Here is a 26,320-nt window from a genome sequence, read left to right on the forward strand (position 1 = left end):
TCATTTTGAAAATAGCTTTATTTTGTACATACAATATGAATGCACATATATGAACCACCTGTCCATCACTGTGAATCATGACCATAATATTGACCGTCATGGTCATTTAACATAACCTCTGACTATAACCAATTATTAACAGACAATAAGCAATTACACATATCACAAAAAACAATTAGTAGGAGTTATACAATTTGGCTACATGAATGGCCATATACAAAATAAGGGTAAACATTAAAATTCAAAATCTAAAACCTAAACATTTACAGAACATTACAGACCTGTAAATTAGATACAGGTTTGTTTGATCAGTTCTAGATTTGTTTTTTGACTTGACCTGTCAATAAGATGTTAAGAAACCCAACTTTTCTAGGAACCTCACAAAACACACCCTACATGATAAAATAAAACTATTGTATCTTGTTCCTATACGAGACAGGCAAACAATCTGTATACTGTAAAACAAAATGTATCTATAACAAAATGGACGATGCCAGGACCATTCTATTACTTTTAACAATTAACTAATGAATGAATATGATTTGTTTCCAAAACAAAATTGTCTTTTTCTGATACACACTCACTCGCATTCTTTCTATTACACAATATATGATTGACATACAATTTTAGAAAAGTTTTACCAGGTTTCATCAAGCTTCACATTGCAATTAGGAACCAAATTTAATATAAAACCTCTTATACTGCTGTATTAAACAAGAATTGTCGAAGCTAAAAGACATTTCCAACGCAAATGACTTCAATGTAAAAACTGAAACAGTCTTTATCTGCAAAAATTCAGTAAAACTGGACTTTTTACAACACTTCAATGTATCAAAAGTATAATAGGTCTTAAAAATCTGGTATATCAGTGTTACCATAGTATTTCTTAATTCATGACATTACCGGCGCATACGAGTGTTATATTGAGCTGCACGTTTTTTTCAAACAAAAACCATCTTTCCCTAAAATAATCAATATCCAGTAGGATCTTAGATATGTCTTGGTGCCAACACAGAAGCTCTGCGATTGGAAATTAGTTTGTTACATGTCTTTATACAAAAGTCATGATCGCACATTTTTCAGAACAGCTGCACTTAAGATTAATGTGAACTGGTGAAATTTTTATCCATGTGATGTCACAAACTATTTGGATTTTGTAGTATTGATGATTAAACAAGTTTTCCCATCTACATGGAGAGGAAGTTTGTTGCGGTAGACTGGTATCCCAAGAACTGCCATCGCTTCTCTATAGTAGCCCCGACTCCTGACATCACCCGTTTGAACAGCATAGGCAATCGCTCCATTAAGTCATCAAGTTCACTGGTGCGTGACACCATGCCAAGTTGATGAAGATAGGACCAAATATAGTCAACACTCGCTCCGTTTGGATGAACGTGGAGGAAGCAGCAAATTAAACCTGGAATAATGTTCAAAAAGGGAGGTAATTCATGTAAAAAGCTGACATAAATTGTAAAATATATAAAATAGCCAGAAACGTTTTGTCAGACAATTTCACCAGATAGCATAGTTTTTAAATACAGTAAAAACAATGTATTTTGTAATTTATTATTATCCTAATGGTAACCTTTATCACTTATGATCTGATATTTATTCCGCATTTTGACCGTGACGACAGTTTACTACAGTAACTCCTACCTTTACATAACAGGATATTGAAGCCAGGTCAACTTGTCAGGTGAGTAAATTAACACAGCACCCAAACCATTTCTTATGCTATTTTATGTTATCAATTGTTATATAACATGAAATAATCATTGCGTACAAACTTTCGTTTGTGATATTATCGTCACTGTTTCTCCATCAACTAACCGTGAATATTTTTATCCAAGACAATATATTAAAGTCACAAACCATGAAAGGAAATACACACAAATATTTCATGTTAAAACAGAGTACAAGGACTTAAAAGTTTACACAATACCTCTGCCACATTCTTTATTTTCTATTCTATAAACAGAAAACTATACCTATTAATTTGGCCTCCTTTTCTGTGATGGTGAGATTGGAACCACTGGATAGAGATGTTATGTTAAGGAATGGGATATCTGGCACCACTGGTGTCTTCTCTTCAGTCTCCTCGGTTGTGACCTGGCAACATAATATTACAAAATATCTTTTGAGAGAAGTACAATGGCAACTTCTATTATTAATCAAACATGTGACAATAAATATACACTACGCATAACTTGTGTTTGATATATCAGCATAATACCATAATTAATCAGTACCAGGGTCACTGTGGCCGATAATGTCTCAGCATGTTACCACAAGCCCTTTATCTCCCGAGTCGCCAGTTTTACTCTCGCGTCGGTCTAAGCGTTGATAGATCCGCTAGTGTAATACATCGATCGATAGCTGACTTGCTCAGGTAACTTGTAAACGGGACAGCGTATGAGCCTAAGGTTATTTTTAGCGATGTACCGAGAAGGGAACCTCCAACAATGACAAGCCTAGTGATTGGTCCGAGCTGTTCATGCGAGCATTGCGTGACGTCATATATAAATCGGGGAATCCCGACCTCGCGTTGTTAGAAAGCGAAAATGTCCGAGACGGGGATGTCAGGCGATGGCTTTCTCGCATCAATAGATCCTGGTCTGTTAGATTTTCGGACCGAGTTCTACAGCAGGTCTGTCACTAGCGAGGAGACACTCAGATATTTACGGCCCAGAGAAGTTAGGGAAATGGAAATCCCTGAGGTTTATAAGAGGATGATAATAGACAAAATCATCAACATGCAGACACCCGACACGAAAAACAAAATGAAGATGAAAACTCAAGAAGCAAGTCCCGATTCGGAGTTGTCTACACCACGTGTTCCAAAGTCGAGAGGGAAACGGTTGCATTTTAACGAAAATGATAACTATGATGTAGAAAAGTCAACAAGCACGTTACACATGCTGACGAAGATTTTGACCACTCAGTCTCAACGCCTGCCAAAAAGCCCTGCAATTTTCTCCAGCGGGAAATAGAAAAATTAGAAGATGAAAGAACTACCTTTAACATTCTACTCATGCACAAAAAGAATGAATTGAAGGTAAGTTTAAATGAAGCACAAAACACTAATTAGGTTCAGAAAATAAATTCTTAGCCTACCTATTAGGTGTTAGTTTAGTTTTTGTAAACATAACAAAATCCGCGATCTCAATGTGATTAATCGCTTCCCTGTCCATCCCTCACTTAGGCCACAGGGCCTGGTACTGTTATGTATGTAAATAGACGTGACCTATCTTATATATATCATCTTTAGTAACGAGGCCCTGTGTTTAGGCCTACAACTGTACAATACATGTAGCCTTACATATATATTACAAAAATCTCTAAAGTGGTCTATAATGTTGACTTGGTAACCAAAGGTAGACTTAAGTTGTTTACATAATTTGTACAAGAATAATCATAATTTTAAAAAAAGTGGGATTTTTATACATTGATTTTATTACATATTTTTCATGTAGTAAATTTTGTGTACTTAACATTCTGAAGTATGTTTTCAATTGTCAATTTCAATTTCAAAAGTATAAGTATTTGATGCATTATGCTGAGGTGTGAATATTAAAATCACTGTATGACGTGTGAATGCCATAACATCCTATTTTGAAGGATTTGAGGACGCCTCCACTGGAACCATTGGTTCCCTTACCGGCCCATGGAGGAGTGCCGACAAAGACTATGTGCGATAAGTGTCACAGACGAGGACATAAAGCCCATGGAAATAAAGGAGGGGAGGCCTGTCCTTACGATGCATGTGATGGCTTCAAAACATGTGGGAATCTGAGCAAGCACAAAGACTACAAACAAAATATCACAGAAGTAAGTACATTGGGATTGGCGTTTATTTTATAAATGAGCAAGGACCGTTTTTTATAGTGTCCGAATATGGAAATTTTGGGTATTAGTTGGAAAATCATAATCATTTGAAGAAAACTTATTGATTATTGTTTATATAATTGGCTTTCAATACACCAATCTGCAATGAACTTTCACCAGATAACCGCAAGTTTTAGGGTAATGATTAGTACACGAAAGCCAAAAGGTGTGAGGTTATTTTTTATATTGTTTAATACCTGACATGAAGGAAAGTTGGTCAGAATCAATCGGAGTTATTTAACAAAAAGTCAAGGTCAGTACAAGTCAAAGGTTACCATTACTTTTAAAAATATAATTCTTGCAAAATCTCTTCCTGTTAGTCCAATGTCAAGGTCATCATATTGATTATTCAATGTCATAGCAGCTGAAGAATGCAAATTGATATCCATTGTGAAGGGGAGAGGTACAGTAATACTGTCCTTCCTGTGTTAAAAACTAATGTCATTTTTTTCTGTTATTGAAATAATATGTTTGATTTTAGATGGAGAAAGAAGTTGCTGGTATTGAAAAAGACATCCGTTGCAACGAAGAAAAAATGAGGAGTCTTAAAAGCTTTCTAGAGGTGAACTCCTCCAACTTTGTGCGGGCAGTAAGGCCTCAACTGCAATTAAAGAAAAAATACATCGGAAAGAACGGAAACCAACAACTTCAAAAAGATATACGATTTTTGAAATTGGCAACTAATGGCAAGATACCACCTAACCTAACAAATATGTCAGCAAGTGAGCTAAATGAATTAATAATGGTAGGTCGTAGACAGACAAATGAAACATTCGGAACACAGGATGAAACGTACACCCATGGCCAATCTCTGATCATGAGGCAACCATCGGTGACATCTGGAATACAGAATCAATCTTTGTTATCAACCATGCCCAGTTCACACAGTCAATCCCCAGTTGAACCATCCATCCATGACCAATCTCTCCTGCAACAGACAATTTCTTCGCCACAGATGCCAATGTATCCAATGTGGCCCGGGATGGGGATGTATCCATATATGAACATGCCTTTCCCATCATACCCACATATGTGGTATCCCAGTTGCAGCAGCAGCACTTCCAGCAGTACTGTGTCCAAGTCTCCAGCTGAGGATTGTGAACTGTTTCCTCCACTGCCAGAAGAAGTTCCAAAACCACTACTACCAAATGATGCTCCACCATCAGATTACTAGTAAACACATGATATTGATTGAAACATCAAACATTAGTTGTTTACCTACTTTTCCCCCATGTATTATACACAGGATTTTTTGCAATATTTTGAAAAATATCAAACAGATATTATATTTCATCATTTTTTAGAATTTTATTTGTCATAGTAATAGGATTCTGAAAATCAAAGAAATTATCAAGGAACAAAAACCTTTTGCTTGGGACTATATAGTATTAAACATCAGCATTTTGATGTTGAGCCTCAAATGGAAGTCAAGAGGCAAATCATTTGATATCATTTAATTTTTGGCATCCTGTTATAAAACAAATGCTATAAAATCATGTATACAGACCAATGAGACCATACATAGAATTTTAAATTTTATTGTTTCAAATTATTGCTAAAATTCCAGTTGATGAAACAATTGGAAAGTGACCATTTTACTTTTATACTCTTCGACCAGAATGGTTAAAAATAATGTTTTGACATCAAAGTTTGTGCGAAACAACTCAATGTCGACATCCGAGATGTACATAAATGTGCTGTTGACTAATGATTTTGAAAATATCTACAATCTATACAGTATTTTAAAGTTTTTCAACAGACCTTTTTTTTCTAATGCAGAGTTATCTCCCCATATAGTGAATTTTAAGCTAGAAACACTATCATTGATAAGCAGGATTTATCAAATTTCTTACTGGTGGATATTTTTATCTGTCAAAATATACCACTGAGAGTGGTTTCTTATTCTATTTTGTTTTTTCTATTCTGTTATAAGCGGAAACATATTATAATTAATTAATTCACATCTATTTGTCCCTTTCTGTGTACACCCACCACAAGACTTTACCACAGGGACTTGACCAATCGACACCCTATATGTCCTTAGTCACTGCTATGAAGAGGGCTGAATAATCAATTGATCAGGTCCCTGTACATGTGCACTAAACTGGGAACCAATGTAGCCATGACATGTATTACAAACCAAGTTAGAATCCTCATCTAATAATAAGTTGGTGAATTTGGAAATGAGTGCAATTTTAAACTGTACTGTGGTGCTAGAAGTATTATTATTATTAATAATAATTATCAGTTCATGTTTGCAGTTATTAATGCAAAAAATGAACAATTGTTTTCGTATTTTGTGCATACACTTTTAATATATGTTCAATGCAATCCTGGGAGGATTATTAGGTCAACTGCCTGTGGTCATGTTTACCTATTTTGAATGGTTCTTGTCTGCGAGTTAAGAATGTCATATATATATATATTGTCAACTTCAAAACTAATGTCATACATTGTCAACTTCGAAACTTAAGTGATTGACAGATTTCTGCCACATTTGACTTGAAGAAATTTTGAAATAATGCAATGAAAAATTAGGCTCATTTGGAAACAGCTATAGGTATATTTCTTTTAGAATCTGCTTTTTTTCTGGATCCTTATACAAGATGTAGTAAGAAGCACATTTGTTTGCATGACAAATATAATAAAACAATATGTTACAAGTGGAAGAAATTTGACAAGTTATTAAACTTTTTAAAGTCATATCCTGGTAAATGCACAATTGGATATGTACAGCAAAGCAAGACAATCAGAAACAAGGAACATGTAACATAAAAATTCAAATTGTTTTTATATTGTATATCAGGTAATGGGCCACCTCCATCTTTTTCATAATTCCTACATTTGTGTTCCGTTTTTTATCTAATCTCATACACTAGCCCCTGGGCTTCTTGCATGATAAAGTGTGCAACTTAATAATGATAATTATAATATCCTGTGTTTCCAATTGTCAAGTTTTGATCCACAGTTCCAATTGTGTAATTTCCAATGTGAAGTCGGGAGAGACTTGAGTATTTGGTAATGTTCTTGTTTTGCTAATAAATATTTTCTCTGATTATTAATTGGTGTTTGCTATTTATTTTTTTGAATGTTGTTTATTTAAACAACACACACATCCCACCAGTGGATAACAATGGTCATTTTGAGGGAAAACCTCCTTGTTAGGAGATCCGTTACAAAATTGTGTATACACAATATACAGGACTGTTTAATTAGTGGTCTTTATACTTGTTAAGACGATGCACCATAGTCTAAGGATGACACCAATTGAATGTCAAGATCAAAGGTCAAGGTCACATACGCTGAAATGTTACCAAATAGTACTATAGTGTACATGTATACACAATAAAAGCAGAACTGTTCAATGGATCTTCTTTACAGTAGGATGATTAACCATAGTTCAGCGATGACACCTATTGAATGTTGATGTCATAGGTCAAGGTTACAGAAGCTGAAATGTTGCACAATAATAGCAGAACTGATAGATGAAATTATATACTACCATAGTCCTGGGATGACGTATATTAAATGTCAAGGTCACAGAATCCGAACTTTTACCAACTGAAAAAAATATCTATTCACAACAAAAGCAGAATCATCCAAATTATTTTTTATACTTGGTAGTGTGATGTACCGTGAAAAGGCATATTAGTCAAATGGCTATATATAGCAATCAGAATTATCAGGAGTGATTTTTTATCTTCGGCCAATTCTATGCTCCCATGGGGCAGTATACTAAAACTGATATGCTGTATCTTAATTTCACCTCTATGATCTGCACAGTTTGTTATAGGAGTGTATGCCCTAGCAACCACTACAAGAGTACCTTACAATTACAAGCAAAGAAATTGATGCGAGCATGATTCAATGATAATGCCTATTAATGGTCAAGGTCACAGAAGCTAAAATATTGGAAGATGTAAAGTCATTATCATGGGTCAAGGTCACGGCAGCTGATACTGTGATACATACATTAGAATTATTCACCATCAACAGTACTAGTGTGCTAACGTCATTTCATGAAATTGCAACAAAATTTCATCTATTGAAATAGTGTCCAATAATTTTTTATTGATTGGATGCAGAGATGCCATCATTTGAACATATCATTTTAGTGACTTCCTTGTAAGGATAAAAGAAATGACATCATAAATAAATGGTTGCATATGCATATATATTGGCAGTTTGAAAACGAAAAAGCGGAAAAAAATTATAATTATATTGCAAGAAAAAATTCCAAACATTTGCTTTTCAGTTTTAGAACGCGTCATTTGATTAACTACCATCTAAATGCATTATTTTATGTTAACTGAAATCTATGGGCAAAATGATTTTGTCTCCATATACTTAGATAAAACAAAATTGATTGATGTAGTATATAGCCTGACCGGTTGGTAATGTTCTCGTTTACGTGGTAGGCCGACTCTAATGTACTGCAATTTTTACAATAAAGAACAATCTATACATAATATAACAAATTCCATCATATTTTAATTTACAAAGTAATATTCATGCAGTATTACAAAACCAGTTAAATGACATGCTAAACTAGAACTGTAGAGTTGGTTGAAGTCACCGCTTCTATAATGCCTTTTATGGTAGTAACAAAGAAGGCTACATGACAAAATGATGTAACTTGCTGTTACGTACTGTATTAATATCATCTTTATGTACTAATTAAGATGGGTCGTAACACATTAGTCTCACACATAACCACAGTTTGCAATCAATTTCGGCAGAGTTGAATCTTCAATTTTGTTTAAGGCATTCACTATGGCTAACTCTGTAAATGAATAAGTAAACTCTTCATTTTCTCTCAAGTTATTTCTCATCAAATGAAATATGTATTCACACACGTTGAACTCTGGACTGTATGGTGGCTGAAATAACAAGGTGATATTTCTTGTAGCAAGCATATTTCTCAAAAGCTGTTCTCCATACCGATGGTGGTGAAAACCACAATTATCTAAAATCACACAGTCACCATGGGCTAGCACAGGGTTTCCTAACTGGTTTGTCTTCTGCATGAGTTCATCAAAAAAGTTTACTAACTCCATTGCATTTGAAGGTCCATCTAATATATCGTAATAATCGATACCAAAATATCCACATGCAAGATTGACGGTGTGTGTTGCATTAGATGCATATCGCTGCACCTCAACTGCGCGGGTTCCTTCAAAGCTATGACCATATTTTCGATTACCGGATGTTCGCACAACAGACGCCTCATCGAAAAAATGAAGTTGTTCTGGGGTAAAATTCAATACTTGTGCCATGAAAGCATCCAGTCTATTTTCATATGCAAGTGTTCGAGTTTCCGCCGGCACAGGTTGAATTATCTTCCGCGTCATGCCAAGCTCATTCTTTATAACATGTCTGATCTGAGAAGCAGAGGGTACATTGTCATTCGTACATATGTTGTCTTGTAGTAAATGCTGTCTTATCTCTCTGCTATATATACTGGGTTTTTTACTTTTCTCGTATTCTATGTAGCGTAGAACTTCGTCAGTGACTTTCGTTGGTTGTCTACTTACATGTGGTCGTTCCAACGTCCCTCTCGCGATATAGTTTTTGACAATTTTATGGCACCCACCTGTTGTTAAACCAGTTTGTTTGCTGATTTCTTTGAAGCTAAGACCCTCAGTATACAATTGAATAATCTGTGATTTTACACAAATGTCTGTAGATTTGCCGTTCATGTAAAGTTTCCCGGTAGAGTTTCTCTTCGTCGACTGCGACGCCATGTTTGTTGTTGTTAAACAGCCTCACTTCCCGCTTTGGGACACTCGGCTTTTTCCGGTAAGCGGGAACGACCGATTTGTCCGATGCTATTATTAGATCACCGGCGACTCGACCACCGATTGATACATTTACCTGAGCTTCCAACGCACTGTGCAATGTAATACATCGGTGGAAACATCAACGCTTAGACCGACGCGAGAGTAAATCCCATGTGAGGCAGTTGCCAAGCATAAACCGCTGGTCAGTGGTTTTGGTCAAGAACTTTTCTCCACCATCTAAATATATTTTACCTGTTCTGGGGTGATATTTCACCTTTTCTGCGGTGATATTTTACCTGTTCTGGGGTGATATTTTATCTGTTCTGCGGTGACATTTTATCTGTTCTGCGGTGATATTTTATCTGTTCTGCGGTGACATTTTATCTGTTTTGTTGTGATATTTTACCTGTTCTGTTGTGATATTTTACCTGTTCTGTTGTGATATTTTACCTGTTCTGTTGTGATATTTTACCTGTTCTGCGGTGACATTTTATCTGTTTTGTTGTGATATTTTACCTGTTCTGTTGTGATATTTTACCTGTTCTGTTGTGATATTTTACCTGTTCTGTTGTGATATTTTACCTGTTCTGTTGTGATATTTTACCTGTTCTGGGGTGATATTTTACCTTTTCTGAGGTGATATTTTCCTATTCTGCGGTGATATTTTACCTGTTCTGGGGTGATATTTTACCTTTTCTGAGGTGATATTTTCCTATTCTAGGGTGATATTTTACCTGTTCTTGGGTGATATTTTACCTGTTCTTGGGTGATATTTTCCTATTCTGGGGTGATATTTTACCTATTCTGGGGTGATATTTTACTTGTTCTGGGGTGATATTTTACCTGTTCTTGGGTGATATTTTACCTGTTCTTGGGTGATATTTTCCTATTCTGGGGTGATATTTTACCTATTCTGGGGTGATATTTTACTTGTTCTGGGGTGATATTTTACCTGTTCTGGGGTGATATTTTATCTGTTTTGTTGTGATATTTTACCTGTTCTGTTGTGATATTTTACCTGTTCTGTTGTGATATTTTACCTGTTCTGTTGTGATATTTCACCTTTTCTGCGGTGATATTTTACCTGTTCTGGGGTGATATTTTTTCCTGTTCTGGGGTGATATTTTATCTGTTCTGCGGTGATATTTTATCTGTTTTGTTGTGATATTTTACCTGTTCTGTTGTGATATTTTACCTGTTCTGTTGTGATATTTTACCTGTTCTGGGGTGATATTTTACCTGTTCTGGGGTGATATTTTACCTGTTCTGGGGTGATATTTTACCTGTTCTGTTGTGATTTTTTACTTGTTCTGGGGTGATATTTTACCTGTTCTGTGGTGATATTTCATCTGTTGTGTTGTGATATTTCACCTGTTATGGGATATTTTACCTGTTCTGGGGTGATATTTTACCTGTTCTGGGGTGATATTTTACCTGTTCTGGGGTGATATTTTACCTTTTCTGAGGTGATATTTTCCTATTCTGCGGTGATATTTTACCTGTTCTGGGGTGATATTTTACCTGTTCTGCGGTGATATTTTACCTGTTCTGTTGTGATATTTTACCTGTTCTGTTGTGATATTTTACCTGTTCTGGGGTGATATTTTACCTGTTCTGGGGTGATATTTTACCTGTTCTGGGGTGATATTTTACCTGTTCTGTTGTGATTTTTTACCTGTTCTGGGGTGATATTTTACCTGTTCTGTGGTGATATTTTATCTGTTGTGTTGTGATATTTCACCTGTTATGGGATATTTTACCTGTTCTGGGGTGATATTTTACCTGTTCTTGGGTGATATTTTACCTTTTCTGAGGTGATATTTTCCTATTCTGGGGTGATATTTTACCTGTTCTGGGGTGATATTTTACCTGTTCTGGGGTGATATTTTTTCCTGTTCTGGGGTGATATTTTACCTGTTCTTGGGTGATATTTTACCTGTTCTGGGGTGATATTTTCCTATTCTGGGGTGATATTTTACCTATTCTGGGGTGATATTTTACTTGTTCTGGGGTGATATTTTACCTGTTCTGGGGTGATATTTTACCTGTTCTGGGGTGATATTTTATCTGTTCTGGGGTGATATTTTACCTGTTCTGTGGTGATATTTTACCTGTTCTGGGGTGATATTTTACCTGTTCTGGGGTGATATTTTACCTGTTCTGTTGTGATATTTTACCTGTTCTGTTGTGATATTTTACCTGTTCTGGGGTGATATTTTACCTGTTCTGTGGTATCTTCCTTAGCCTCTGACTCTGTCTGTTCCTCTGTTCCTTCTTTGTCCTCCGTTCCTTCTTTGTCACCTGTTTTATCTTTAGCTTTCTCCCCAAAACTCGCAGCTGCCTTTGTTGCTAATGCCTTGTACTTCTCTAGTTCCTTGATCTTCGTTCGAGTCTGAATCAGTTGCTAGATAGAACACCAGTAAACAATATTAAAGATTGAAAATCTAATTAACACATTTTCATACTGTGCAAATTCATATTGAATTTGGAGAATTATGACACTTTAAATCTCGTTTAGGGAACAAGAATGACACTATGTACAGGAAATGGAGAAACCATCAATGGTATAAAGGTCTGCACTGTGAATCACTTCATCTTCATGTATACAATTTTTCACGCCATCGCTAATTTCAACATATTCGCGAATACATGTACATAAATTCAGAGGGGCACTCACTGACAATCTTGTATTCTATATATGGCACTCACTGACAATCTTGTATTCTTCTATATATTTTATACATTATTTGCATTAGGTATTTCTTAAAATTGCTCAGAAATTTGTATCTCGCAAAACCACAGTGATTTACAGTACACAGAAGGTAGTTGTACCTGTTGCATGCCCTGTAGCACAGTCTGTAACATCTTCATCTGATTGTCCTTCTCCAACAGAGCATCCTTATTCTCCTGTCGTATCAACAGCGTCTCATTCTGGAAGGCTTCCACCTGGCGTTTCAGGGCCTCGTTGTCTTCACGAAGGAATGTGAGCTGGTCTGTATAATACAAATATAAAATGAAGGAAAAGGTAATTTTGTAATCATTAACTTGAACCAAAAGGCCGCCACCTTATAACCCTGTTGTTTGTAACAAAACGTGAGGGAATAACTCTGAAAAAAGTGGAGGTATTTCATTCTGATTCATGCTAAGCACATCTGCACTCTATAAGGATGATTGCCACCAAATTTCATTGAAATCCCAACAGAAGTTTAGGAGAAGTAGTCGATCGATCGTTTAGACGGACACTTGAAAAATCCAGTATACATCCATTAACACTGTTCAGGGCGGTATAATAATTATATCACTATTTGTACAGGAATTTTAGTGTAAACTACCTAACAATATTAAAGTATACATCTTCTGTTAAAGTAACCTACTTTCTTGTATGTGTAGAGTAGAGGCAGCGATCTGATCGTCCATTTTCTTCTTCTTGGCGGCGCTGGGATCAGATATGTCATCGTTATCCGACATCTCCATATCGTCCTCCTCACGGGATCCAAGGAATTCCTCCTGCTGTTGTTTCTTGACCTCCTAAACAGGCAATCAGTCAGTAGCTTTAGTATGATATAAAGGTCTTATATCAGTCATCCATTTATAAAACTTACCTGGTCTCATAGGTAACCAACAAATTTCCCCAAATCAAATTTAACCTTATCCTCACAAGTATATTTAGCAATTCTTTTCTTATTTTTTGTTCAATTCTATGTTCAGCATTTCCTTCTATACTTCTGATGTACCATTGTTTCTATACCAAATTTGCATCACTACATTCCCTTAATAAAATCCCACCATACCTAGTTTTACAAAGAGGTTTTTTTTTTCCTCCATTGTTTTTTGTTGAATCTATTTTACAATAACTTTCAATATATATGTCTACAAAACATGTAAGAGCTATATTCAATTTTATTTCTTTCTTTATAAATACATTCAAAAAATAATTATAAACACTTGCAATAACATTTTTTCAAGTTTTGCCTTGAAAAACGTCTCTGGAATGGAATAAAGATGAATAATGATGATATGGTGATGGCTGACCTGTGACCTTCAGAGGTGACCTCTGACACTGAGTGTTGACCTCTAAAGAAGTGACCTACTTACCAGGGTCACAAAATCTTCCATCAATACACTGAACCCCTTGTCACTGTCAGGTCCTTAGATCACACGATCTGGGCACATCTTACCAGTGTTTCTTGTCCATGTTTTCCACTTACTGGTAATCATTTGTTTTATATACAAGCCTTGACTATAACGTGTTGTATATATATTGCTGGTTAGTTTTGTATACCTAAACCTTCAATGTTTCCAGTATTTATCCTGTTATACCTACATTATTGCCTGGCCTATAGCCTACCATCACAGTATTTATCCTGCTTTACCTACATTATTGCCTGGCCTATAGCCAGTATTTATCCTGTTATACCTACATTATTGCCTGGCCTATAGCCTACCAACACAGTATTTATCCTGTTATACCTACATTATTGCCTGGCCTATAGCCTACCATCACAGTATTTATCCTGTTATACCTACATTATTGCCTGGCCTATAGCCTACCAACACAATTTATCTGTTATACTACATTATTGCCTGGCCTATAGCCTACAACACAGTATTTATCCTGTTATACTACATTATTGCCTGGCCTATAGCTACACACATTATCGTTTATACATTATCGCATAGCACATTTATCTGTTATACTACATTATGCCTGGCCTATAGCTACCAACACAGTATTATCCTGTTATACTACATTATGCCTGGCCTATAGCCTACCACACAGTATTATCCTGCTACATTATTGCCTGGCCTATAGCCTACACATACACAGTATCTTATGCCTGCCTATATACCTACTCATTATTGCCTGGCCTATAGCCTACAACACAGTATTTATCCTGTTATATATACCTACATTATTGCCTGGCCTATAGCCTACCATCACAGTATTTATCCTGTTATACCTACATTATTGCCTGGCCTATAGCCTACCAACACAGTATTTATCCTGTTATACCTACATTATTGCCCTAGCCTACAACCTATTATCATCTATGCTGGCCATAGCCTACACACAGTATTTATCCTGTATATACCTACATTATTGCCTGGCCTATAGCCTACAACACAGTATTTATCCTGTTATACCTACATTATTGCCTGGCCTATAGCCTACCACACATATTATCCTGTTATACTACATTATTGCCTGGCCTATAGCCTACAACACAGTATTTATCCTGTTATACCTACATTATTGCCTGGCCTATAGCCTACCACACAGTATTTATCCTGTTATACCTACATTATTGCCTGGCCTATAGCCTACCAACAATATTTATCCTGTTATACTACATTATTGCCTGGCCTATAGCCTACCAACACAGTATTTATCCTGTTATACCTACATTATTGCCTGGCCTATAGCCTACCAACACAGTATTTATCCTGTTATACCTACATTATTGCCTGGCCTATAGCCTACCATCACAGTATTTATCCTGTTATACCTACATTATTGCCTGGCCTATAGCCTACCATCACAGTATTTATCCTGTTATAACTACATTATTGCCTGGCCTATAGCCTACCATCACAGTATTTATCCTGTTATACCTACATTATTGCCTGGCCTATAGCCTACCAACACAGTATTTATCCTGTTATACCTACATTATTGCCTGGCCTATAGCCTACCAACACAGTATTTATCCTGTTATACCTACATTATTGCCTGGCCTATAGCCTACCAACACGTATTTATCCTGTATACTACATTATGCCTGCCTATAGCCTGTATTTATCCTGTATACTACATTATTGCCTGGCCTATAGCCTACCACACAATATTTATCCTGTTTATACCTACATTATTGCCTGGCCTATAGCCTACCATCACAGTATTTATCCTGTTATACCTACATTATTGCCTGGCCTATAGCCTACCAACACAGTATTTATCCTGTTATACCTACATTATTGCCTGGCCTATAGCCTACCATCACAGTATTTATCCTGTTATACCTACATTATTGCCTGGCCTATAGCCTACAACACAGTATTTATCCTGTTATACCTACATTATTGCCTGGCCTATAGCCTACAACACAGTATTTATCCTGTTATACCTACATTATTGCCTGGCCAATAGCCTACCATCACAGTATTTATCCTGTTATACCTACATTATTGCCTGGCCTATAGCCTACCATCACAAAGTTCAGCCATGATATATAGAAGACTAGTATTAGCTCTGAATGTCAGAATAGAAATTTAGCACAAGCGATTTATGCCACTAGAATCCAACCATAAATTGTCTAAAATCCTATTTTCTTTAACCATCTCATATTGATATCTAGATTGCAAATATATAATTCTTACTTATATTTGAAATTGTTTCCTCAATCTATATTTAATTATTTGATAGCTTGCCTTCAGCTTGAAGATTATTTAAGTGCACTCTTCGAGGAACACTTTGAGCAGGTATTTATGTTACAACATTACTGTACTTTGTGTGGAAAATAAATCATGACATTTTCTCAAAGAAAACTACATAAACATTATTACTTTCTCAAAGGACAATAACACCTGCTCACCAAAAAGAAAACAAAATTCATAACAGTTTGGTAGACTTGGTACAAACTCGGCTAAAACTAAAACGATATATTTGTCTCTCCAATTCTTTCCTATAAATTATGGTCCAGTACTGTTTTGTTATCAGTTTGTTTCATCACCAGAATACAAACATATCTATAAATTCACTGATATTTTATATTGATAACATTTCAGTAACACCTACCTTCATTAGTAAAAACCTACCTGCAGTTGTTTGTGCCAAAGCTCAATGTTCTTGCGCTGAGCCTTAGAAAAATGATCCCAATTCCTCTGTTTGAGAGCGGAGGAAAAAACCCGCTCGATCTGATCAACTTGAAGGGAACAGGAACAGAGAAAGGCAATAAGTTAGGGTCGGAAATCTTTGTCTCATCTCTTTATACAATACCAGTCGGTGACTCAACATCGGTCGTGTTTACACAGTTGGATCTCCTACAACTACATCATATCTATAATCACCATGGCAACATATGTCCGAAACTTATTTCATTTGCACTTGTGTTTTTTAAAGTTAAAAAAGTCGTAGTCAATTTCTATGCCAAAAATGATGATTTAAGTCTGAAAATATCTGACACATTATTTTGTTTAGTCCTGTTGCCATAGAAACAATAAATATCAAGCATTTGTTTGATAATAATATTTACTCAGGTACTTACAGCATGATATTGCTTTTTTTGAAAAAATTTTGAAAGTTTTACTGCCAATTATTTGGAGAAATTGTCCTATCATGCTGATATTGTACCTGAGTTTTGATCCATTGTCTTCCTTGGTAACAGTTTCCTACCTGTGACAACCATCAGATAAGCCAAATCCTAAAAGTACCAGCAAGTTTTGGTACTAAATATTTATTTGTTGTTAAATGTCACCATGCTGACAAGTTCCTTTCTCAATATACAAACCTTATACGAGTTTGTAACGTCACCAAAAAATCAAAATGAAAGCCTTTGAAAGCTGCCAAGATTCTTTCACAATATACAGACCATACATATATACCGATGGGCCATATCACAGGTAGAATACTGTGTACAAGGTATACTTTTACCACAAACAGGAACAGTCTCAAAGTATTAAATGGTGTACGACTCCAAACACTATAAAGGTTCAACATCGGCCATTTTTTTTTTTTTTTTTTTTTCAAATATTATTTTTTCCATTTTTGGACTCTGAAATGATAATCAAATTTTGATTTTCAAATTTTATTGGGGCATGTTATTCAATGTTGTATGTTAATCTTGATTCAGGACAGGTTTTGGACTTTATCAGGTTTAAGATGTTAACCTCAATTCGGTGTGTGATATAATAAGGAGCACAGACAGCCAAGAACCTTTACAGTACCATATTAAGTCTAATAGGACTTCCTATATTAGGATCAATGTCGTTATACTTACCTATTTGCCATAAGTATATTCTCTCTGACAAAATACAGACCTGTTTGAATCTCATTGACGTTCAGGTTTAACATAAAAGGAAGACTCATTAGAATTAATATGATTTGGAGTTGATACTTCAGTAAATATTACAACCACCAAGTACTTACCAAGGTCAAAATACTAGCAATTTAAATTTTTCATTTTCACTTTCAAATCATATTACTTTGACATTGTACAGATACTTACCAAAATGCTTGCAACTTCATAGCACAGTGTTCTTACCTCACTAAGGGGAGAAAAGTCATACCAGCAACTGCGTACTTTACTGCTCCGAAACCAGAAAGGTTCAACCACAAAGCCAAACTAATTTTTATTTGTGTTTAGAATTAGAACAATTACATTTTATCCTCTATATCTAAACTTTCAGACAATTACTAAATATTGATCTATAATTATATATTATGTAATCATTTAATTAAAACCGTTCATGTTCATAGCAAAAATAAACACACTTTGGCTTCTAGGTTTAGCAAAATGAAGTTGCAAGCATTTCTTTATCATATAAATAATTTGTATTAAAGATGCGCCACCGCTAACGAATGGTAAGTTTTCTCTATCAAAAACAGGAGGAGATGATTTAGTATTTTTCTTCAGTTACAAAAGTTACTTACTTTACACCATTACCATCAAAAAGTTTGAGCTTCCAATTTTACTTCAATTTAAAAATATTGAAAATAATCAATTGCATCCCGAAAAAATTCTGTGGCACTATGTCCAATATGGAAAGCATTACCGATTGCGCATGCACCGAAAGCAAAATAAATTATTTCAAATAATTTTTTTATGCTCACATACATATATACGATGAAAACCAATGTTGTTCAAATGATGGGTATCATTTATGCTCTGTCGGCGGTGGAGTATCTTTAACATTTTGATATGAACAATCCACTGTTTGTAGTAGTTTTGATTAAATTCTGTGGATATGCTGGTTTGAACAATCAGACAGGTTAAATATGTAGTCTGTCCAAACACTTGCTTTCTTTCCTTACCATCTCAGCAATTATCCAAGTTTCCCAACCTTTTAAAAATCATAATTATATTACCAATGATGACTGTGAAGTAATTCTTGAACCAGCAAAGAGATCTTTGTCTTGTTTTATGGGGGGATTATCCCAGTAAAACATGCATCTACTCCATCCATGGTTTTATGTAATGAGGTAATTCATTTTGGAGTCTTGGAGCCAGGTTTATATTGAACTAGAAATGTCTGTACAACATAAATATCCCCTGCCTCCGTATGTGTATATCAACATGTATACACAAAACCAAGCTTTTGAAAGTATTGGTGATAATGATGAAGTCTGCAGTTTAATTATCCTTCCAAAGTCAGTCTGCATACACTATGTATAATAAACCTATACACGAAGATCTTTGACTGAAAGGTCTCACATGAGCTGTACATAAAGTGAAGGTCTCACATGAACTGTACATAAAGTGAAGGTCTCACATGATCTGTACATAAAGTGAGGGTCTCACATGAACTGTACATAAAGTGAAGGTCTCACATGAACTGTACATAAAGTGAAGGTCTCACATGAACTGTTCATAAAGTGAAGGTCTCACATGAACTGTACATAAAGTGAAGGTCTCACATGAACTGTACATAAAGTGAGGGTCTCACATGAACAGTACATAAAGTGAAGGTCTCACATGAACTGTACATAAAGTGAAGGTCTCACATGAGCTGTACATAAAGTGAAGGTCTCACATGAACTGTACATAAAGTGAGGGTCTCACATGAACTGTACATAAAGTGAGGGTCTCACATGAACTGTACATAAAGTGAAGGTCTCACATGAACTGTACATAAAGTGAGGGTCTCACATGAACTGTACATAAAGTGAAGGTCTCACATGAACTGTACATAAAGTGAAGGTCTCACATGAACTGTACATAAAGTGAAGGTCTCACATGAACTGTACATAAAGTGAAGGTCTCACATGAACTGTACATAAAGTGAAGGTCTCACATGAACTGTACATAAAGTGAAGGTCTCACATGAACTGTACATAAAGTGAAGGTCTCACATGAACTGTACATAAAGTGAAGGTCTCACATGAACTGTACATAAAGTGAAGGTCTCACATGAGCTGTACATAAAGTGAAGGTCTCACATGAACTGTAAAGTGACAAACAGGTACTGCTAACCAACAGAAGACATAAGAAGCTCTGTACAGTATCATCTATAATCATTAAATCAATGGACAAACAAGTGAAAAGACTGAAATATTATTGGTGATTAACTCCAGACGAATTATCTTCTACATTTTCTGATCTATACATCAAACCTGGAGATGAACACAGTATTATTATACGTCCCCCAACTCTCAATTTCACGGTAAGGGCATAAAACCCACATAAATATTATTGAAGTGTTCATTTTATACCCTCTCTAAATTTCGTTTTGTAGCGAATGTCGATTATCGGTTTCCAAAACAAAAAGAGTCTGTACATCTGTTTTGCTCTTACAAGATTATTTATTTACCATTTCATTAAATCTTTCACAAAAATAGACCTGAGAAATAGTGTGAAAGTAAACGGTACTGAGTGATCTATTTCATCTGTTGATGAACAAGCACCTGTTTCAGACCGACCAGCGACTCCGCAAGGACCCACTCCCCATACTTACATTGTTGAATGATGCCTTCGAATGCTGCTTGGTACTTCTGTTTGGCCCTCTGTACATCCTGCTCCGCGTCGTTTTTCTCGGAGAGAAGTTTACGGATTTGTGAGTTGGTACACTGTATCAGACTGTAGAAGTTGGCCACGTTACGTTTGGTCAGATCTCCGCGTTCAAGCCAAGTGATCACTATATTGTTGGCAATCTGGTATTCTGTGTCCGCTAAAATACAAAAGTAAGCTACGTAAATAAACGTGTCCAAAGTCTTTCATATTTTTCTGTATGCTTAATGTTATCAAAAAGTTATCTTTAAGTACTTCTATACAATATCAGAAAATCTGAGAACAGATCATAGTTCTTTTCAGATGCTAAAAGATATAACTCAGGTCTTTAAATTGAAACCATAGATTTTAAAGTGAAAATGAAACATAAACATTGAAATAGAAGAATATATCAGTCTTTCCCACATGCCTGTAATTTCTTATCTTAGATAATCCACATACACCAGGACTTTTTCTGAGGTTTTTTTTCTGGGGCCATTCATGGGCCCCATTTCCAATTGAAAACATTTCATATTTAAACCAAATTCTCAAAATTTGCAGTTTACTTTCGATAAACTCTTTTTAATTCACCAAATTTCTACCCAAATTGAGAAAAGTGAGAAATAGCCCTGCATACTGACCCATCCCACCCCTTTTTTTCTATTTCAAGGATTTAGACCACTTGTACCAATTAGTCATCCAGTAAAATATCATTCTCCTAAAATAAATTTCGCATAAACAAAGTAGGAAAATTTCTCAATGACATGATATTCATAGACTAACATTTGAGTTTCTCCAGTAGAGTCAATGATTCGTGGTCGCTGTAGTGTACAACAGGGGGTGGACTCGGCGGCCGTAGTCTGTCTTCCTCTATCCTCTGGTAATGTCTCATCTCACGGATCACTGCACGCTGTTTACACTCAAACTCATACTGGTCATCTCGAGCCTGGGCGTAGTCGACATGGAGACGACCTGTGTTGGGTTTGTCATCTTTATCCTCGATTTTCATTCTGTACCCTGGGTAAGGAAAATTGTGCAAAAAAAATGTACTAATTGTAACTAATGAGTGAACTTTTAAAGAATTTAATAATTCTTATGTCTAATGATAACAGTGTGCATCAAAAATAGATCTAGATACTTGAGACAACACATTAAAAATAGAGGCAAAATTTACTCTTTTACATGAAATGAAAATAGATGTTAGCAATAATTCAAAGGATAACAGTAAATAATTATACCAGTTTAAATCTGCACATTACTAATCTGATCATTTCTTTTCTCCTGTATCAATATTAATCATATCCTGGTTTTTTAAATATAGAACATTCAGTCTGACTGAAATCAAAGGGAGATAACAACATACCTGACACATACAAGGCCCTTTCTACACTGTCTTCCAACTCATAGCGGATATGAGCAAAGTTCTTTTTGCCCTTACGAATACTGACAATATTTCCAAAGTTTTCGAACACTTCAGCAATCATTTCTTCTGTAACATTTTCTGGTAGTCCACCGACAAAGATTGTTCGACATCCCATGGGTCGCTCTCTGGTAGTGGGAGGGGGAGCGTCTGTGATACAATAGTAACATTAGCATACATAACATATCAATACTGTGACATAATAGTTACAGAAGCATACAGATTCTTGTGATAGTCTAGACGAAGTCAAAATGATTTAAAGTCAAGTCTAACTTACTGCAAGTCCATGGTAAGTAACACTTTAAGACAGGGTATTAGACACATATGAGTTAACGAGGTTATACTGCATAAGATATTTTTTACATCATACTTTACTTCTATCTCTCTAAAATATTCTCCATAAAGAATAACATTCAATACTGTAAAGCTACTTGTTTTTGTGTGTGATTTAATTTCTTGGTTAATAATAAGTCGCCAAAATAACTTGCCACAAAAAAATACTCAACAACAACACCACTAATAGAGCATTTCAACTGAAAATTGCAAAAACTAAATTGCTGTGAATATTAAGTTGGGCATGAAAAAAAAATTTTAAGTTACCAAGAAAATAAGTTAGTTTACAGAACCTGTAAATGGTAACGACATTTGGAAGTGATAATCAATAAACACACAGGACCCAAAACAGAAACTTACTTTGTGGAGGAGGATAGAGTACACTCGACTTCAGGGTCATGATCTCTTTTGGCATAAACTCTGACCCCGGACCACCCATCATTGGACCACCTGGCCCCATTCCTGGGCCTCCAGGTCCCATAGGACCCCAGCCGCCATACTGCAAAAGAAAACCACAAGACAAAGGATAAGTTCATGTATTGGTGTTTATCATGTGTTGGGCTTGTGCAATGTTGCACTTATAACATAAGTTGGAATATCTCACTGGCAGCCCATGCCATTACAGCAGTAAAGTTCATGTATTGGTGTCTATATAACATACATTAGATCAGGCTATGACATAATTCTGAAAAAGAGATAAATAGTTTACTAACTTTATCTTTGAGATACTTGATTAATTTAGTATTAACACAACATTTTCAACTTCTACAGCCCAAATTTTTTTATAAAGATTTCAGAGAAAGATTTTTTTTTTTTTTTTAAGAGACAATTCACTCAGGCAAATTCTTTTACATAACCAATAAGCAAACTATAGCATAAATGTATTGTTCTACATTTCTTATGAAACATATAACGTAAAACATTGACAAATTCCACAACATTGTTAAGTATTTTAATTAATATCGTTGAAATATCAAATCGTTGATCAATACGATTAAGCAGGTACAATATTAACTCTGTACCCATACCCGAGCCAAAGTCACGCACGTTAAACAAATGAACTACATAACCACTGAGAAGGTGATAAAATGATTTTTAGGCAAGACAATTCACCTAATAAGGTAAACACACTATTGTCAGAGCGATTTGAGCAGTTCTAGCCAAAAGTTGCATTACTCTACGAGCAAGGGACAGGGTTCGGCATACAAGAAGTTCGACCACAGTTTGTTATGGCGGACAGCGAGCGAGTTTGAATATTTCACACACATGTCACCACCATAGGCGTTTCAGGCATATCACAGTAAAACTGACTGATCTAATTTCCATTAGAACTTGTTTTATCTGATATATATACAAATTTTAATGTTCTCTTAGACTAAATTGTCCCTTTAAGTTTTAAGAGTTACTCGAAATAATTGTTTTTTTTTTTAATGTTTTAAGAGTTACTCTAACACATACAGTAGATGTAAAACACAGAAAGTTCAAATTAAGCACAAATACAATCATGTTTGTAGTGGATTGTTAATTAGCACTTCTCACCTGGTTGAACATCATCATCATGTTTGTTATGAATTAGCACTTCTCACCTGGTTGAACATCATCATCATGTTTGTTATGAATTAGCACTTCTCACCTGGTTGAACATCATCATCATGTTAGGGTCTGGCCCCATCATAGGGTTCTGCATCATGTTGCCCATGGGGCCGTAGTAGCCCTGACTTCCCATCATCATGTTATTGTTGTTATTACCTCCATCAGAACTTCCCATCATTCCTCCATCACTCGCTCCAGACTGATCTATAAATGTACAATTGGGTTTTGTTGGATAAGTTTAACTTTGTCAAGGTGATTTTTAAGGATGTGCCAGGTTGATAGGTAGAGGAAAGCCAGAGTACCCCAAGAAAACCACGACAAGCAGTCAATATCACTACCTGGTAACTGCCCCACAATGGATTTAGATTCAAACTTATAACCCAGAGGCGGAGGTTTGTGGTAATAAGTCAGAATGTGTCAACCACTGCATCTTAAATGATGATGGCATAATATATGGAAATATGCTTTAGCTCTAGCCTTTAAATTTACCTTCCGTTAAAACCAAACCATTTAAATTTAATAGTATATTTTTTCAATGATAAATAGAAGCATAGATCAATTTTATATCTATCGATCAAAAAAATGACTCAATAGATATGAGTAGGGCTGTGGATTGTCTAACATGTGGCGATCCGATCCGATCCACGATTCAGGGTTGACGATTCACAGATCGGACCACGAATCACCAGTTAGATACAAGCAAAAGATTCAATTGCAGTAAAACTGTTTTTATTGATAAATCAATAATGGTCTTATATATTGATAAATGTTTGATTGATAATAAAACCAATTTTAGCAGTTTTACATTCCTTATCATTAAGCAATAGAGTTACAGGTGAAGTACAGTAGGATTCAGTCACTGTAACTGTAAAAAAATCAAATCATTTGAATTTTGAAATAACGTCATCTCAAAAATACTACTGCACATCAGTTACGGCATGAATCAAAGTCAAACCATCTGTGAACAGGTACACTGTGTATACATTATCATGGTAAGTCATAAATCACCATATCAAAACATTTCATTGTTACTTTTATTTTGGTCAAATACAAAAAAACTTTGAAATTAAGAAAAAAAATATTTATAATCTATAAGAGTAGTTACAATTTACTTTGGTTCTAGGCCTATAGTTTTTATTTCTAATCAGGTGATTTATGATTTTGACTAATAATTAGCCTACCTTTCGTTTTTGACATGGGGTTCACATCTACAGTACTCAGTTGCCTAATATGATATATTCGTATTTTTACATATTTCCGGCCCGTAATGAAAACGAAATCGATAATAATCTTTTACATCTCTAGAAGTCAATAATTATGTTTTATCATTATTATTTTATGAAGAATTCACAACATTGCATCAAAGCGTGGGTACGAAAATAACATGTTGCTAGCTTTACTTCACGCAGCTCATGTGTACTTCCGGTCTACTTCAAAGTGAAAACATCGATGATATTCAGACTTAAGTGTACATTCCTTCACATTTTTGAGCTATGACAGCATTAAAGAAGGTACTATTTTTTTGCTTTTGAAAGATCGCGATCCACAAATATCAGGAGTAACGAATATTTGTATCCGATCTTTCTCAATAATTCGTGAATACTCGAGTACTCGGATACTCGTTACAGCCCTAGATATGAGTGAATACAAACCATTTCGATTGCTGTCCATCATGATGCCCATGGGTGGTCTCCCTTTATTCATGTTGAAACTTAAAGGTGCATTGTTAGTGTTTGGATCCATACGATTAGAAGGCATTTGAGGACCAATCATTGCTGAAAACAAAAATTATTCATTACTGTACGGATCCACTCCAGACAATTTGCATTGTACACATTTATATATAGCTGAAAATAAAATTTTCATCAAGAAGCAATTTACATCTTATCAACTTTTATCATTTGATCTGTGTAATTTTATCAGAAAAGCAAAATCTTTATCATGGACACTATTCTTACCTTGTTGATTACTGTTATAATTTTTCATCGCCATTGTGAAAGATACTCATCAATCTACAGAAAACTAAATAATATCACAGAATTATACGTATGAATAGTTTTACATGAAAGATATTTACAGTACAGTGTCAACTTACAAATTTATTCATAGTTTTTACTAAAAATTGCAATATTTCTTTGTAATTTTACATACGAATGAAATCAATATAATTTATCAACTGATCAGTACATATTTTGGTTGCTTAACCTAATACATATTTTTTATTAAATCATAGCTACAGTAGTGATCAGGGGAAACGTTTGTCCGACACCACGAGTCCCGACGCCATTTTTCAATCTCACGCAGATAATTTTCATTCCGCGTTACTCTAAATTGCAGAGCTTTGGACATTTGTTTTTTTAATTAGTCATCAAAGATAGCTATTCGTGTGTATAATAATTCAAACTACAAACATAAATTACTATTTGATTAGGAAAAATAATGTAAACCCGAAAACGATAGCCAACGCACCTGTAAACGGAAGTCGATCTCCCCACATAAAGTACGAAAATAACAAAACAGTTCCGTGTACATTTTAAATTATTTTCAAAATAATTAATAAGCATTTATTATAAAAAGAGAAGAGTTCAAAAGATACGATTTGATAT

General features: G+C 35.2%; 1 protein-coding gene, 1 long non-coding RNA gene and 1 pseudogene across 3 annotated transcripts; 1 reads left to right on the forward strand and 2 right to left on the reverse strand.

Annotated features, from left to right (window-relative positions):
- LOC138307361 (ecto-NOX disulfide-thiol exchanger 1-like) lies at nucleotides 1-26,223 on the reverse strand. Of its 2 annotated transcripts, XM_069248061.1 has the most exons (14): nucleotides 26,184-26,223; nucleotides 25,673-25,736; nucleotides 25,367-25,489; nucleotides 23,755-23,918; nucleotides 22,482-22,620; nucleotides 21,732-21,938; nucleotides 21,152-21,385; nucleotides 20,337-20,549; nucleotides 16,482-16,588; nucleotides 13,040-13,193; nucleotides 12,498-12,658; nucleotides 11,887-12,069; nucleotides 1,989-2,109; nucleotides 1-1,417 (listed from the first exon to the last, which is right to left on the reverse strand). In XM_069248061.1, exons 2-14 carry the CDS (start codon nucleotides 25,704-25,706, stop codon nucleotides 1,188-1,190), a joined length of 2,070 nt encoding a protein of 689 aa, XP_069104162.1. In that variant the 5' UTR covers nucleotides 25,707-25,736; nucleotides 26,184-26,223; the 3' UTR covers nucleotides 1-1,187. The 2 variants fall into 2 exon arrangements, with proteins under 2 accessions (XP_069104162.1, XP_069104163.1); XM_069248062.1 differs by lacking the exons at nucleotides 25,367-25,489; nucleotides 25,673-25,736; nucleotides 26,184-26,223 and having other exon boundaries at nucleotides 23,661-23,788.
- On the forward strand, nucleotides 2,319-6,947 carry LOC138307362 (uncharacterized; annotated as a pseudogene).
- Nucleotides 14,069-14,840, reverse strand: LOC138307368 (uncharacterized). The gene is made up of 3 exons (XR_011205975.1): nucleotides 14,759-14,840; nucleotides 14,574-14,679; nucleotides 14,069-14,188 (listed from the first exon to the last, which is right to left on the reverse strand). It is a non-coding gene; the product is annotated as an uncharacterized lncRNA (long non-coding RNA).
- Nucleotides 26,224-26,320: the final 97 nt, after the last annotated feature.

The sequence above is a fragment of the Argopecten irradians genome, chromosome 14 (assembly GCF_041381155.1).
Source record: "Argopecten irradians isolate NY chromosome 14, Ai_NY, whole genome shotgun sequence".
NCBI classification, from domain to species: domain Eukaryota; kingdom Metazoa; phylum Mollusca; class Bivalvia; order Pectinida; family Pectinidae; genus Argopecten; species Argopecten irradians.

Excerpts from the sequence above, each read along its gene's own strand:
- LOC138307361 (XM_069248061.1), bottom strand. The coding sequence starts at position 25,706 with ATGGCGATGAAAAATTATAACAGTAATCAACAAG. Across the intron at positions 22,621-23,754 it reads TGATGATGATGTTCAACCAG|TATGGCGGCTGGGGTCCTAT; the intron begins GTGAGAAGTGCT and ends TTTCTTTTGCAG. Across the intron at positions 13,194-16,481 it reads TTTGGCACAAACAACTGCAG|GAGGTCAAGAAACAACAGCA; the intron begins GTAGGTTTTTAC and ends TTGCCTGTTTAG.